The sequence below is a fragment of the Babylonia areolata genome, chromosome 2 (genome assembly GCF_041734735.1).
Source record: "Babylonia areolata isolate BAREFJ2019XMU chromosome 2, ASM4173473v1, whole genome shotgun sequence".
Classification (NCBI taxonomy): Eukaryota; Metazoa; Mollusca; class Gastropoda; order Neogastropoda; family Buccinidae; genus Babylonia; species Babylonia areolata.
The window spans coordinates 54,756,717-54,774,216 of record NC_134877.1 but is presented as its reverse complement, the minus strand read 5'-3'; the positions used below and the strand labels follow the sequence as shown (position 1 = coordinate 54,774,216).

Below are 17,500 nucleotides of genomic sequence, written 5' to 3'. Positions count from 1 at the left end.
GATATTATACTCACGAATGTGTGTGTGTGAGTGTATGTGTGTGTGTGTGTGTAACAGACTGAGAGAGAGAGAGAGAAAGAGAGAGAGTGCATGAGTGTGTATATGTGTGTGTGTCGGGGGGGGGGAGGATGCATGGGGCAGGGGTGATTGGTGATCCATATACGTCCTCACATATACATAAAAATATCTTAGTATCCATATCATCATCATGACGGACGTGCGCCTTAAACAGATACACAGAAATAAAAACGCGTATCAACACACACACACACACACACACACACACACACACACACTCGCGAACACATACACACACTTCATGTCTACTATTTCCACTGGTACTACGCTCCAAAAGAGACGATTCAGTGGAACCCCCCCTCCCCCCGGCCCGCCCCTGGCTCCACCTCCCCGCCCCCACAAGACGTGACTGAATGATTGTTGATGCTCAGGTCAGGATACAGTAGGGCTTACTGGATATACGTTAAACATCAATATTCTTGTTTAATTCAAACCTTCTTGCAGACTTGGAAATCAGAAAGATAACTTTTCTAACAATACTGCAAACTCATATATAGATTTTATCCCCCAAACTTTGGCATCCTCAGAATATCATAAACTGAAACTATCCTTCACGATGATAATCAGTTCTCTTCATCTGCATCCAAGATTCTTGACAGTGGAATGCTTCACTACACGCCAGACGCTACATATCTCACACTTTGATGTGCCTCTTACCCGTGTATTGTATCGCATTGTATTGTACTACGTTTTGTCACAAGAGATTTGTTTGTCTGAAATTCAGGCTGCTCTCCCCTGGGAAAGTGCTTCACAACAGTGCAGCACAACCTTTTTTTCTGTTTTCTGTCTGCAAGTGTATCATGTTCTGATATGAAAGTGAATTTTTAAACAATTTTGCCAGGGACAACCGTGCGTGTTGTATGCGATACCTCGGTTTATCATCTCACCCGAATGACCAGCGTCGAGACCACATTTCAAGGTCTAATGAATGAGGAAAAAATTCTGACAAGTGTGGGATTCGATTTCGGGCCTTCAGCTTATCTCGCTTTCTAGGAGAACGTGTTACCACAAGGCAACCACTCCATTATATTATGTATAAATAGTTGTACACAAGGCTACACGTGATGTATGCTGATAATGATACAATTTCTCTCAAACCTTCTATCAGTAAAGCTCACATTGTCAGCTTAAAAAACACCGTGCAGTTCTATTTCATGACTCAGTTCATGATACTGATCGCTTTGCAAAGTCTATGTAATGTCATTGGAAAGGCGCAAGTATTGGTCTGTTGTCAACGTCAGAGGACGAAAATATAATGTTTCAGAGAAAGTTGAGACTGATGGGAACAAGCGAAACTCGTTTCTCTGCAGACTAGCCAGGCATGAAATAAGAGAGCAGTGTTCAGCTAGTAGGCGGGCATCAACAATATTGATCTGCCAGCGGTAAGATCTCTTTTGAACGCCGTCAATCTCAGAGCAGTAAAAGCCCCAAGTGTTCCAGACTATCGCCTCTTTAACAGCACCACGTGAACATGCCAGTGTTCAACAGAGCTGGATGGAGGGCTGGCGACAAATTATTGCTGTTTGATGAATCGCTAATCTTGACATTCTGTGTTTTAGACATCACTTTTTTTCTCTCTTTTTTGTGCATAGAGTTGACTTCATCAAGATTTTGCTCCTTATAAATATTATTATCAGTAGTAGTAGTATTTTATGTATTTATCTTCTTTTTTCTCAAGGCCTGACTAAGCGCGTTGGGTTACGCTGCTGGTCAGGCATCTGCTTGGCAGATGTGGTGTAGCGTATATGGATTTGATCGAACGCAGTGACGCCTCCTTGAGCTACTGATACTGATACTGATCCAAGAGTCTCGTATTCAGTTCGTTTTCATTGGATTCTTGGAGTGGTCTAGTGGATAACACACTTGTTTAGGAAGTGAAGGGGTTTTGTCACGGTGTACCTGGGTGTTATCCTTTCAGACACCACAAGACGCCCACTCGTCCCTGAGCAGGGTAAAGGGTGGAGATTTTTACGATCTCCCAGGTCAACATATGTGCAGACCTGCTAGTGCCTGAACCCCCTTCGTGTGTATATGCAAGCAGAAGATCAAATACGCACGTTAAAGATCCTGTAATCCATGTCAGCGTTCGGTGGGTTATAGAAACAAGAACATACCCAGCATGCACACCCCCGAAAACGGAGTATGGCTGCCTACATGGCGGGGTAAAAACGGTCATACACGTAAAAGCCCACTCGTGTGCATACGAGTGAACGTGGGAGTTGCAGCCCACGAACGCAGAAGAAGAAGAAGAAGTCCCTGAGCAAATCACATGCCTGTACTCCCCCCCCCCCCCCCCCCCCCCGCTCCCCCCACATCCCCCCTGCTCTCTCTCTCTCTCTCTCTCTCTCTCTCTCTCTTCCTTACTCACATTATACGTGTGTATGTATGTATGTGTGTGTGTAGTTGCTTGCGTACCTGTACGTGTGTGCAAGCGTGTGTGTTAAGTTGAGTGTGTGTGTGTATGTGTGTGGGTGGGGGGAGGTTGGGGGGTGGGGGTCGCATGCAGACGTGACTATGTGTTCATATGTTCATAAATCAAGTACGCACGTACGCGCAGACAAGCGCATAATAGTCAGTGTGTCTGCCCATCTATTGCCCAAGAGAACTCGACAGACCAAGGATGCAGTCGTATGCATACAAAGGAAGACCTCTGCAACAGTGCAAGCGCGAGCGTACGACTTCTTGACACTAGGGTCTCGACCCCGATTTTCCGCACGTTGGAGAAAATGCCTACCACGTTGCAGGAAAAAAGGACATCCAATTCTGTCCTGGTGGGCAATTCTGTCCCCGTAGGCAATTCTGTCCAATTCTGTCCCCGTAGGCAATTCTGTCCCCGTGAGCAATTCTGTCCTGGTTGGCAATTCTGTGGGCAATTCTGTCCCGGTGAGCAATTTTGTCCTGATGGGCAATTCTGTCCCGGTGAGCAATTCCGTCCTGGTGGGTAAATATGTCCTGGTGGGAATTCCGTCCTGGTGGGTAAATATGTCCTGGTGGGCGATTCCGTCCCGGTGGGTAAATATGTCCTGGTGGGAATTCCGTCCTGGTGAGCAATTCTGTCCTGGTGGACAATTCTGTCCCGGCGGGTAAATTCTGTACTGGTGGGCAATTCTGTCCTGGTGGCCAATTATGTCCCGGTGGGCAATTCTGTCCTGGTGAGCAATTCTGTCCCTGTGAGCAATTCTGTCCTGGTGAGCAATTCTGTCCCTGTTGAGCAAATCTGTCCTGGTGAACAAATATGTCCCAGTGGGCAGTTCTGTCCCTGTGAGCAATTCTGTCCTGGTGATTAATTCTGTCCCCGTTGAGCAAATCTGTCCTGGTGGGCAAATATATCCCGGTGGGCAATTCTGTCCCTGTGAGCAATTCTGTCCTGGTGATTAATTCTGTCCCTGTTGAGCAAATTTGTCCTGGTGGGCAAATATATCCCGGTGGGCAATTCTGTCCCTGTCCACCGGCCGGAGGACAGGCAGCACTTCCCCGGGGAACGGAGCCGACAGAAGACTATTCAGTCAAGCTGACTGCTGCGTTATCCACTTGGCCCTCACCCACGGAGAAGAAACCAAAAAAATAACTCTCTCCAGGCGGTCCGGAATCGTTCGTTCGCGTTCCAGCGTCTCCAGTCCTGCCGATACTTACCTCCGTTCGACAGGGACTTGTGTGATCAATTCTTCTCCTTTCATCACTGTCTCCAACACTCTGCCACGGTACGTTAAGTATGCAGGACGTGTTGCAATGCACATGTGTGCAACCCTACAGACACATAGCGATAATATACTCACACCCACTGGTGTGTATGTGCACTGGAAGCACGTCTGGCATGATAATGATAATGATAAATGATTCTATCCAAATGAAGAAGACTTAAAAGACTTTGGTTGGGGTTTTTTTTCTATCGTTCCTTCTTTTTTTTCTCCACCCTTCCTTTTTTCTTTCTTTTTTTCTTTTTTTTCTTTTTTTTTTGTTGGTGTGCTATCCTACTTACTTCTTCCCATGCCTAGTCTTCCAGCATCCTTGCGAAGTCACAGACAAAAGTTGTTTATTTGCCCTTGATTTATTTTGCTCGGGGTCTTCTGTTGTTCAGAGTACACACACAGAGCCGAGCCAGTTTTATAAAGACATCATAGTAATTTTTATTCATTCTGTAGCAGTCGCGATGAAACTCAGAAGGTAAAAAAATGAAAGAAACAAAACCTGAAACAAAGGATACCAAACCACCAATTCTAACGAGAACGAGATCAAAGAAAAAAAAGTTCGCTGTGCGTTTCGATATCACGAAACATGGAACAAACAACACAAAAAAATACTGATTGTCTCCCATGTGCGTCATTGATTACAGATCCTGAATGTGCTCAGTTTTGACTGTATTCAACGTGTCTCGTTCATTACAGGATGTTGAATGTGTATGTTTTATCATGCGTGTAAAAACATTGGAAATCAATCAGGGGTAAAAGCCCAACATGTTTGCAAGTGAATAGATCCGAATATTAAAAAAAAACAGTGTGTCGTCACACACTGCCGGAATCCAAACAATAGACCTTACAGATTCTAGGACAGATGTGGAATGCTCCAACCACTTGACCACTACACCTATCAATAAAGCGTGATTAGCACAATGAGACAATAAAACACTTAGCTGAATGGTACAGCACAATTATGTGAACAAAAGGGGGATGTAGGGCAGGCCTTGTGGGACGCATCAAACAAATGTGAATGCAAAGCTAGGTGGACGGACGTGGAGTGAAAGGCGGGCTGCAGAAGGAGGATGAGAACCAAGCAAGATCTCAGCTCCCTCAGTCTAAAGCTCTGATGGGTTCCAGGCATGGAAGCGCGGCTAGCCATGGTGTCAAAGGCCCCTGACAGGTCCAGAACCGTTACGGGACAGATAAGAGGGTGCCGTGGGCACAGACAGAGGAGGACACGTCGCTTCATACTTTTGAACATGGTGCTGTGTTACAGTCCAGTTCGATCGGTGACCGAGGGATGCAGTTTGTATAAGAGTGAACACAGTTAAAAACAAGGAACTCGATCCTGGTTTTAAAACCATGACGGACATGCACAAAATACTCCACATACTCACTCACACACACACACACACACACACACACACACACACACACACACACACACACATACAGGGAGTCAGTCACTTAAAACAAAACAAAAATACAAGCACACACACGAACCCGACATGATACATGACCCAGGTGACGCAACTGCGACGCGAACGTCAAGGACTGAAAATGGCCAGAGTCAATATCTTCCAACTAATGGGGAACACACACACACACACACACACACACACACACACACACACACACACACACACACACACACACACACACACACACACACACACACACACACACACACAACGCGTTACGCTGCAAAACCAGGCAAGTGTGAAGTAAGAGAATAGTGTTCTCTAAGTAGGCGGGCACCAGCAGCATTGATCTACAGGCCGGCAGTTCGATCTCTTTGGAACGCCGCCAGTCTCTGAGCTGTAGTGTCCAAGAGTTTGGGACTATCGCCATTTACGTCAGTACCTTAACTCACTCAGTACGGCCAGTCCTCTCTTCTCCTCTACACAGACCCCTCGGATGTCCAGTGGGTGTCTCAATGACCCAACCTTTAGCTTCCGTCGTCAGAACTGTGGTATTCTTTGTCAACATTCACCTCTTCAGTATAAGAGCGTCCCGCTTGCAATATTTTGATGATGGTAATTGGGATGAAACGCTGTTAACGTCGTCTCTTTCGCCGTTCGTATGGAGAGAGTTAACATGCCAGAGTTCAACAGAGCTAAACCACTGGCGTCAAAATATGGATATGATATGATATGACATGGATACTATTGTCAATAATTTTTTGTTTAAGAGTTCGAAAATCCTGACATTACATTTTAGACGTCATTCATAGGGTCTCCTAGTTAGCTCGTTTCCATATTATAGACACAGTGTGTGTGTGTGTGTGTGTGTGTGTGTGTGTGTGTGTGTGTGTGTGTGTGTGTTTGTGTGTGCGATATGCGTGCAAATGCTTGTATGAGGTGCCCTTAAAAAGCTCAATCACCAAGCTTACAACACAACACTTTCAGTTCGATATCCAGGCGCCCAACAGATTATGAAATGACATTATCGATTGCTAACTTCGTTGTCGTTCTTGTGGTGAGGGGGCGGCGGGGGGTTGGGGTTGCAGGGGTGGGTGGAGAGGGGGAGGTGGTGTATGTGTTTGCTTCAGTTTCAACGAGGTTCAAAGCGTACGAACTGATCCATGCACACTACACTAAATTTGCTTTAACGAACGGAGCGGATGCCCAACCTCTGTATAAACCCACTGCGTTTGGTCAAGCCTTGAGGGCCTACCCTTGTTTTGTGTAAAACTGTGACATAAAATGAAATGATACAAATATACAAGATAAAAAAAAAACGAGTTTATACATTAAAAAAACAACAAAGAAAGATACTCAGAAAGCAAACGGCTGAAAATTATGTGTTTGTATCTAATACACACTCAAACGCGTTTTTAAAGCTAGTATGTGGTGCAGTACAGTAAACGCAAGAAACATTCTACAGAAACATGACAGCCCAACTCAAAAAAAAAAGCCTATACAGCAGTGCCAGCATCAGGTACCGGAGTCTCGTTCTCCGATATTACTTCTGCATGTCTGAGCAAGTGTCTACTGCGCTCCAAGAAAAAGAGAACACGTAGACAAAGAGCCTGTCCATACCTCTCTGCAGACTTCTTTGATACAGACGTGGTGATCAGCCGACGTGTGGTGTAGCAGAGACAGAGACTGACAGAAAGCTGGCATTACCCGCCGCCCCTTCAGCCATGTGTGTGTGGGGATGGTGGTGGTAACACACACACACACACACACGCACGCACGTACACACGCACGCGCGCACGCGTACGCACACACACACACACACACACACACACACACACACACACACAACTTATAACCTAGCTGAGGAAATGCTTGGCAAAATCTTTTGCTCATCTGTTTCAATTTCCTTTTTGTTTCGCTTTGTTCGTTTGAAAATATGTACCTGTATAATGTTTTGTTGTTGTTGTTTTTTTAGAAAGAAAAAAAAAGCTAACCAAAACATGAAAAAGGTCGACAAAATATTTCATCCTTAACCCATACGGCACTGTCGGCACTGACCTCTGCACAGAGATCTGATGGTCCAACAAATCGAAATAAAACGCAACGCGACTTAGAGCAGGCCTTCTGAGACTCCATGACAAAGCAGCTGTATGTGAGTGCAGAACTCTGATCATAGCAAATAGTGTAGAGGGGGGAGGGGGCAAGGATGGGGGGGATGGGGGGGGGGCCATGTGGGGGGGGGGTCAAAACCCGGAGGCCTTATGAAAACCAGTCTAACAAAGAAGCTGAATGCGACTACAAAAAGCTTGGTGGATAACAGGGAGGGGAGTAGGGGAGTAGGGTGGTTGGGGGGGGGGGGGGGGGGACTAAGGTCAAGCCTAGAGGGACACACCGTTCCAAAAGTGTTGGATGTGAATGGTAAAGATCGATGGACAGGACAAAACGCAACCAATGGTGGCCCCCGGCAGCAGAAGTAGGAAGGGGATCAGGCACAAGACCCGCGTTCCCTAGAGTCCTTCCGAAGCTCTGATGGATGGACTCGTGACAGTAAGCACGGCTGACAGAGGTGCCAAAGGCTCCTGACTAGGTCCAGAAGGGGACCGGAGAGATGGGTGGAAAAGGATGGTCATGACCCCGCGAGAGAGAGATACCGTCGGTCAGTACTTCTCTGGGATTGGTGCTTTGTTAGTAGTGTCCGCTTCCATTGGTGACCAAGGTATGCTGTCTTGGATGAGAAAGAAGAGAGTTTACAAAGAACTGGTTGGTTTCTTTCATTTGTGTTCTGAAACTTGTTCGAGCGTGCGTGCGCGCGCGCGCGCGCACACACACACACACACACACGCACACACACACGCACACACAAAAACACGTGCACATGTACGCGCGCGCTCACGCACATGCTCGCATATACAACCACATACACACATGAACACTCTAACCTCCCATCACTACACGCTCATCCATATAGCTACACACACACACACACACACACACACACACACACACACACACACACACACACGTACTTACACACACACGCGCGCGCGCGCACGCACACACACACACACACACACACACACACACACAAAAGCACGAAAAACAGACAGACAGACAGATATACAGACAGACAACCAGACACAGAACTCTGGCAGCTGATGAAATACGAACGTTGACGTTGGTGTAACCTACCCCCTATACAACACCCCCACCCCAATCCTTCAACACATCCCTTCTCCTCCCTCATCCCTGCACCCAACCACTACCCGCTCCACTACGCACACACACTTCACTATAAAAGCTCAAACAGAGACACAGAGAGATGTCTGGTCAGTCAATAGATAGCCAAGGGTGCATAGGCCATTGAGTGCTGTGACAGGGTGAAGTGTGCAGCGTGCAGATCATCATCCTACCCACCACCACCATCCCACCACCCCTTAACAGCGCAACCACATCACCAACAACAGCAACAACAACGACAACAACAGCAGAAGCAAAAACATTATAAAAAAAAAACAGCAACAACAACAAAAACAACAGCAACAACAAAAACAACAACAGCAACAGCAGAAGCAACAACAACAATGACAATAACAGCAACAACAACAACAGCAGCAGAAGCAACAACAACAACAGCAACAACAACAGCAGCAGCAGCAACAACAACAGCAGCAGCATCAACAGCAACAACAGAAGCAACAACAACAGCAACAGCAGTAACAACAATAACAGCAGCAGCAACAACAGCAACAACAGCAGCAGAAGCAACAACCACAAAAACAGCAACAACAACAACAACAACAACAACAGCAACAACAACAACAACAACAGCACAAGCAACAACAATAACAGCAACAACAACAACCACAGAAGCAACAACAGCAACAGTAACAACAACAACAATAACAGCAGAAGCAACAACAACAACAACAACAGCAACAACAACAACAACAACAACAACAACAACAACAACAACAACAACAACAACAACAACAGCAAAAGCAACGACAACAACAATACCACTAAAATGGCGATTTAGTCTTGGACATTACAGACTGCGCCGATTCATACCTTAAAATACATCAACCGCAAGTATGCATGCATACACGCACGCACAAACGCGCACGCACGCTATTAATCATGCATTCAAGAATCGGATGGAGCCATTAAAGAACGTGACAGACATGACGATTCCAGAACATGTAAGACTGCCTTCGAAAAAACAGAAATGTGAGTTTTCCCTACTGTGAACACGCGCTGCTTTCGGGTTGCCATGAAGATTTGATGCTCTCCTTTGAATGAATAACAAAACAAATCGATACGATGTACCTTCCTGACCCGAGACACCAACTGTGATGATCAAGTTGAAAATGAACATCACATTTTGTCGAACTGCTTTCTATACAATGACCTGAGAAAGTTCAATTTCTTAAGCACTCAGCAACAGTATCCCCCCTGCCCCCCCCCCCTCACCCCCCCCTCACCCCCCCCCAAACACACACACACACACACATGTAATGTTCCAAGAAACAAAATATACAAATCAAAGACCAGGTTGATTAATGATGATGGTGATGACAATAAATACAGTGTTTCTATAGCGCTTAACCTTTTGCCGACACAAACCAGTGCAACAACAACAAAATTCAAAGAATAAAAGAGAAAAACTTATAAATACATGTAAAAACCGGAGGCTAGATAGATTATGGACGGAAATAGGGAAGGGCTAATGTGAACAGAAGTAGTATCCTGGTGTGCTTGGGGTTTTTTGTTTGTTTGTTTTTTCTTCTTCTTCTTCTTCTTTCTTTTTCTTTTCTTTTTCCTTTTTTTCCCCCCAGATTTGAAAAGGCTGAGAACAGGGGTTTGACAAAGCGGGCAGAGGGAGATCGTTCCAACTGAAAGGTCCAGAGACAATGAAGGAGCAGAGGCCGATTGTGGTGTGTTTGATTCTGGGAACACAGAAAACAGAGTGGATCTGAAACTTATCGTTGAGAGCGAGATGGGGTTAAGTATAGCTGAAGGCAGTGACATAGATAGGATGGGGGGAAGATTATGCTAATTAATGTCTGTTTTTCTTATGTTAGAAAAAAACTTGACTGTTCATGTTGCCGGCAGAAGAAATAAGACTATCTTTCAATGCAGTGCTGTCTCTGACATGATCTCTCCACTTCATTATAATTTATCATCGACAATATCATTGCCTCTTCGTCTATTTTCTTTCTTCCTTTGCTCTTATTCATTCCTTTATACTTTTTTTTTTCCTGTCATTAACACTGATCTGATAATGGTCATGTTTATATCAACTGTCTTGTCTTGTATTTCTCTTTTTTATCACAACAGATTTCTCTGTGTGAAATTCGGACTGCTCTCCCCAGGGAGAGCGCGTTGCTACACTGAGAGAGCCACCCTTCTTTTGTATTTTTTCCTGCGTGCAGCTTTATTTCTTGTTCCTATCGAAGTGGATTTTTCTACAGAATTTTGCCAGGGACAACCCTTTTGTTGCTGAGGGTTCTTTTACGTGCGCTAAGTGCATGCTGCACACGGGACCTCGGTTTATCGTATCATCCGAATGACTAGCGTCCAGACCACCACTGAAGGTCTAGTGGAGGGGGATAAAATATTGGCGCCTGTGCCGTGATTCGAACCAGTGCGCTCAGATTCTCCCACTTCCAATGCGGACGCGTTACCTCTAGTCCATCACTCCACTAACTGTCATGCGTTTACGTTAACAATCATAGCCACGGCTACGGGTGCTCAAAGAAAGAAAACATCATCGCCAATGAATCATTCATATGCAACTGTCAAAATGCAACGTTCACCATCCGTCCAATTAGATTAAAAGATTAATAATTCGTCACAAGCTTAAGCACGATGTAAACTGTTAGCTTATTGTTCCTCTGCTGTATATATATATATATATATATATATATATATATATATATATATATATATGTGTGTATGTATGTATGTACGTGTATAATGTTTTCTGAATGTATAATGTTGTTTAAACTGAGCAGATTGTCAAATATGAAAACATTCTACTGCACTCACATCGCCACCCACACACTTTTTTTTACCCGCTATGCGTTTATTATGATGATGACTTACGTTAATCAGATCCTCTGTGTGTGTGTGTGTGTGTGTGTGTGTGTGTGTGTGTGTGTGTGTGTGTGTTGGGTGGAGAGACTGTGTGCATGTGTATGGATATGAATGTGTGAATGCATTCGTTTTATTACTTTTTACGATGTTAATGATGATGATGGTGATTATTATTCGTAGTAGTAGCAGTAGATGTAGCAGTGTTAACAGTATTATTATTGTTGTGTCGTTGTCGTTAATGTTGTTATTGTTATTGTTGTCACAAGGACAGATTGGAAGACTGGGCAATGCGTAAAATCTTTAACCTTGGGTAATAAAGTTTTTGAATCTCTCTCTCTCTCTCTCTCTCTCTCTCTCTCTCTCTCTCTCTCTCTCTCATTCTTTAATTTTTGTCATTTCTCGTGTCTAGATTGCTGTTGCAGTGTTGTAGAGAGAGGTGAGGGCAATCTTAATTCGAATGACGCCACAACAAATGAATGTTCTCTCGAAAATAGTTTGTTTTTTTTTTCCTTGTCTTATGCACGGGAAACACATTTCCGAACATGATTCAATTCCCCTTTCCATTTTCATTATTGAAAAATTAGTCCGACTCTCTCTCTCTCTCTCTCTCTCTCTCCTTCCCTCCATCCCTCTTTTCTCTCCCCTTCGCTCGCTCTGTCATGTTAATTTGCGTTTTTCATTCTCGTCGATGATTTAGGGGTCAAATTATGCTGAAGGAAATTCCAGAATTCAATCATAGTCATTGCTCGACTTCGATTTTGTTTTAGCACAACAATGTAATTCATTGCAAGAGACAAACAGCCAAGTCTCTCTCTCTCTCTCTCTCTCTCTCTGAATGTGTGTGTGCGCGCGCGCGTGTGTGTGTATGTGCGTTTATGCGGACGCGCACGTGTTTATGTGCCTGTACACGCTTGTGTGTACATGCACACATACATACATACATACATACATACATACATACATCATTCATACATATACGGAGACACATATACAGACAGACAGACAGACAGACAGACAAAACAGACAGAGTCACAGTAACGGCAAGCCCATATCGATTTGACATACTCTCCCTCCGGGGATTTGTAAAAGAAGACAATAACTCATTACAAAGCTCAGGAAGTGTGTGTGTCCGTGTATGTGTGTGTGTGCGTGCGAGTGTGTGTGTGTGTGTGTGTGTGTGTGTGTGTGTGTCTGTGTGTCTGTGTGGCTGTGTGCCCATGCGTAAATCGCTCTATGTGTCTGTGGATCTGACGCAATTTCTTCTGCCGCAAAAGTTTCTGTTGGAGAGATGAAAAGGAAGGAGTGGGGTTTGGGTGTCAGGGCAAGGCGGGGGTGGCAGAGATACAGACAGACAGACAAACAAACAAACAGATACACAGAGAACATATAAACAAAAGGAGACACAGAGAAACAGCAGCAGGAGAGAGAGAGAGAGAGAGAGAGAGAGAGAGAAAGACGGAAACGAGTAAAGCAAAATGACTGGGACAGAGGGACAGGGGGAAATGACACACAGACATACAGAGGGACGGGGGGAATGACACACAGACATACAGAGGGATAGAGGGACAGGGGGAAATGACACACAGACATACAGAGGGATAGAGGGACAGGGGGAAATGACACACAGACATACAGAGGGACAGAGGGACGGGGGGAATGACAGACAGACATACAGAGGGATAGATGGACGGGGAAATGACAGAAAGACATACAGAGGGATAGAGGGACAGGGGGAAATGACAGACAGACATACAGAGGGACAGAGGGACGGGGGGATGACAGACAGACAGACATACAGAGGGACAGAGGGACGGGGGGATGGCACACAGACATACAGAGGGACAGGGGGGAATGACAGACAGACATACAGAGGGACAGAGGGACGGGGGAAATGACACACAGACATACAGAGGGACAGAGGGACGGGGGAATAGCAGACAGACATACAGAGGGACGGGGGAATAGCAGACAGACAGACAGAGGGACAGGGGGAATGACAGACATACAGAGGGACAGAGGGACAGGGGGATGACAGACAGACAGAGAGACAGAGGGACGGGGGGGGGGAATGGCAGACAGACATACAGAGGGACAGAGGGACGGGGGGAATGACACACAGACAGACAGAGGGACAGGGGGATGACAGACAGACAGAGGGACAGGGGGAATGACAGACAGACATACAGACGGACAGGCGAAGAGAGGACGACAGAACACGAACAGATAAGCAAAAGAGTGGTGGGGAACGACGGACACGGCAGAGGGGACTGCCGAAGAAATCTAAAGAACAAGGGACAGACAGATGAACAGGCAAACAGACAGACGGACGGACAGGCAGACAAAGAGAACACATTAACAAAGTGAGAGAGAGGCAGTAAAACACACACACACACACACACACACAGAGAGAGAGAGAGAGAGAGAGAAATGTGATGGCGGTAGAATTGTTTTCAACACAATGTTGCACCTATGCACCATGTACTCGTACAAGCACACCACCCACGCACGCGCACACACACACACACACACACACACACACACACACACACACACACACACACACACACACACACACACACACACACACACACACACACACACACACACACACACACACACACACACACACACACACACACACACGAACACACACACACACACACACACACACACACACACACACACACACATGCACAGAGAGAGAGAGAGAGAGGAGGAGGAACAAAGGGTTAGACCACAAGAACAAAGATGGACTGACAAAGGCCCGGGAACGACAGACAAGTCAAACAGACAGAGTGACGAAGACACAGAAGCAGAGACATGCAGACAGACAGACGGACAGAGAGATGGATGTGACGAGCAGAGGACGGTCGAACTTACCATCTTGACACACCTCCGTCGGACCACACACATCCGAAGCCAGGCATCCTGAAACAGAGGTACCCGATAAAACCAATGGTAAATAATTGTGTCCTCGAATACAACTGAAAATACTACTACAAAAACGTATATTTCTCTATTCTTCGGGGAAAAGGAACTGTAAAGACAAGACTCGTGAAAATCTGGTCCGTGTGTGTGTGTGTCTGTGTCTGTGTCTGTGTGTGTGTGTGCGCGCGCGTGTGTGTGTGTGTGTGTTTATTTAAACGCGCGCACGCGCGCGTGTGTGTGCATGTGTGTGTGTGTATTTCTGCATGTGTATGTGGAAGGGGGGATGTGGGGGGCGGGGGGGGGGGAGTGAGGGGTCGACGCGCGCGCCACAAACACAGAGACACAGAGACAGACAGACAGAGAGAGAGAGAGAGAGAGAGAGAGACTGGGAATGGAGGAGGGGGAAAGAAGAGAGTTGAAATTAGAGAGGGGGGATCGGAGATAATATAATCATTATCTATCATTATTCATTTTGGGTGATAAACATTGGTATAATTATATATACATATTATGTATGTTACTGTTTTTCCATCCAGTGCTCCCACCTAATGGAGTCTAGACGACATAAACAATACATGGCAAAATCAAAGAAAACCGCACTGTATGAAACAAAACCTAAAGCTTCCCGCAAGTTTCAAACGAACTGTTTATCAGTGCTAGAGACACAGACAGACCGACGGACAGACACGCACAGAGTGACAGACAGATAGGCAGACGGATAGACTGAGACACAGAGAGAGACACAGACAGACAGAGACAATGACAACGACAGACGCAGATGCATACGGAGAGATAGACAAAGACGCAGACAGACAAACGGATACACACGCAGATACAAAAACAGGAGAGAGACATTGACCTAGACATTGGTCTTCTGAATCAGTCGTCAATTTTCTTCAAGAAGAAGAACTTTATCATAAAGCGCCTCTCCATGTTAAACATGCTCCGCTGCGCTGCACAACGTAAAAACAAACGTTTTAACTCACTCAGTACGACCAGTCCTCTCTTCTCCTCTACACGGACCCCTCGGATGTCCAGTGGGTGTCTGAATGACCCAACCTTTAGCTTCCGTCGTCAGAATTGTGGTATTCTTTGTCAACATTCACCTCTTCAGTATAAGAGCCTTCCGCTTGCAATATTTTGATGATGGTAATTGGGGTGAAACGCTGTTAACGTCGTCTCTTTCGCCGTTCGTATGGAAAGAGTTAAACATGCCTTTAAGCACTCAAATGGAAAGCTTCAAAACGATGTGACAATGAAGTTGGGCGAAAACAGGCGTGTGAACTTCGAGCCTGCTTGTCGAAGGGCCATAACTCTCTCATTCGAAACGAAAGTGTGTCAACTGAAGCCAGTGGGAATGTTGATGTAAATGGATTTTCACATCCATTGCCAGTTTGTTCCTCTAGATAAATTAACGACTTCCCTTCAACGGAGTCTGTAAAATGTTGTTTTTCTATGATAGCACTTCTTGTTATTTCAAAAATTCATATTTTGTTTCCACCCTCAATTTGATTTTGATCCCAGCACCACCAGCCTACGCCCAACTCACCATACAAAATCTTCCCCATACTTTTTTATTACTTTATTTCTTTATTTGCTTTTAAATGAGAACATCAAAATGCAAAAAATTGCAACTTTATTTGAATGTCTACAATTACCTGTATGTATGACGGAAAATTAAACAAAATCACTTCCTTCCACGATGTTAACAGTGCACATAGTAGTTACAGACGTTTCCATACAACAATAATTATATCATTCGTTGTAACTAGGTATCGCAAAGTTCCTTGAGTTGAGATTGCCCTGAGTGGATGGGTAAGACCGTCAACGGATTGTCATGTTGCTTTGCTTTTATTACTGCCCTGAATGGATCAGTAAGGCCGTCAACGGATTGTCATGTTGCTTTGTTTTTATTACTGCCTTGAGTGGAACAGTAAGGCCGTCAACGGATTGTTATGTTGCTTTGTTTTTATTACTGCCCTGAATGGATCAGTAAGGCCGTCAACGGATTGTTATGTTGCTTTGTCTTTTATTACTGCCTTGAGTGGAACAGTAAGGCCGTCAACGGATTGTTATGTTGCTTTGTTTTTATTACTGCCTTGAGTGGAACAGTAAGGCCATCAACGGATTGTTATGTTGCTTTGTTTTTATTACTGCCCTCAGTGGATCAGTAAGGCCGTCAACGGATTGTCATGTTGCTTTGTTTTTATTACTGCCTTGAATGGATCAGTAAGGCCGTCAATGGTTTGTCATGTTGCTTTGTTTTTATTACTGCCTTGAGTGGAACAGTAAGTCCGTCAACGGATTGTTATGTTGCTTTGTTTTTATTACTGCCTTGAGTGGATCAGTAAGTCCGTCAACGGATTGTTATGTTGCTTTGTTTTTATTACTGCCTTGAGTGGAACAGTAAGTCCGTCAACGGATTGTTATGTTGCTTTGTTTTTATTACTGCCCTGAATGGATCAGTAAGGCCGTCAACGGATTGTCATGTTGCTTTGTTTTTATTACTGCCCTCAGTGGATCAGTAAGGCCGTCAACGGTTTGTCATGTTGCTTTTTTTTATTACTGCCTTGAGTGGAACAGTAAGGCCGTCAACGGTTTGTCATGTTGCTTTGTTTTTATTACTGCCTGGATCAGTAAGGCCGTCAACGGATTATGTTGCTTTGTTTTTATTACTGCCTTGAGTGGAACAGTAAGGCCGTCAACGGATTGTCATGTTGCTTTGTTTTTATTACTGCCCTGACTGGAACAGTAAGGCCGTCAACGGATTGTCATGTTGCTTTGTTTTTATTACTGCCCTCAGTGGATCAGTAAGGCCGTCAACGGATTGTCATGTTGCTTTGCTTTTATTACTGCCCTCAGTGGATCAGTAAGGCCGTCAACGGATTATGTTGCTTTGTTTTTATTACTGCCTTGAGTGGAACAGTAAGGCCGTCAACGGATTGTTATGTTGCTTTGTTTTTATTACTGCCCTGACTGGAACAGTAAGGCCGTCAACGGATTGTTATGTTGCTTTGTCTTTTATGACTGCCTTGAGTGGAACAGTAAGGCCGTCAACGGATTGTTATGTTGCTTTGTCTTTTATTACTGCCCTGAATGGATCAGTAAGGCCGTCAACGGATTGTTATGTTGCTTTGTCTTTTATTACTGCCTTGAGTGGAACAGTAAGGCCGTCAACGGATTGTTATGTTTCTTTGTTTTTATTACTGCCCTGACTGGAACAGTAAGGCCGTCAACGGATTGTTATGTTGCTTTGTCTTTTATTACTGCCCTGACTGGATCAGTAAGGCCGTCAACGGA

At 45.0% G+C, this 17,500-nt stretch overlaps 1 protein-coding gene across 1 annotated transcript in view; it reads right to left on the bottom strand.

The window, feature by feature from the left end:
* The window catches only part of LOC143275304 (uncharacterized), a 641,085-nt gene that overhangs the window by 557,942 nt on the left and 65,643 nt on the right, over positions 1-17,500 (bottom strand). Inside the window, exon 2 of the mRNA XM_076579305.1 lies at positions 14,153-14,200. Within this exon, the coding sequence (XP_076435420.1) occupies positions 14,153-14,200 (48 nt within the window). The remainder of the gene's footprint in view (positions 1-14,152; positions 14,201-17,500) is intronic.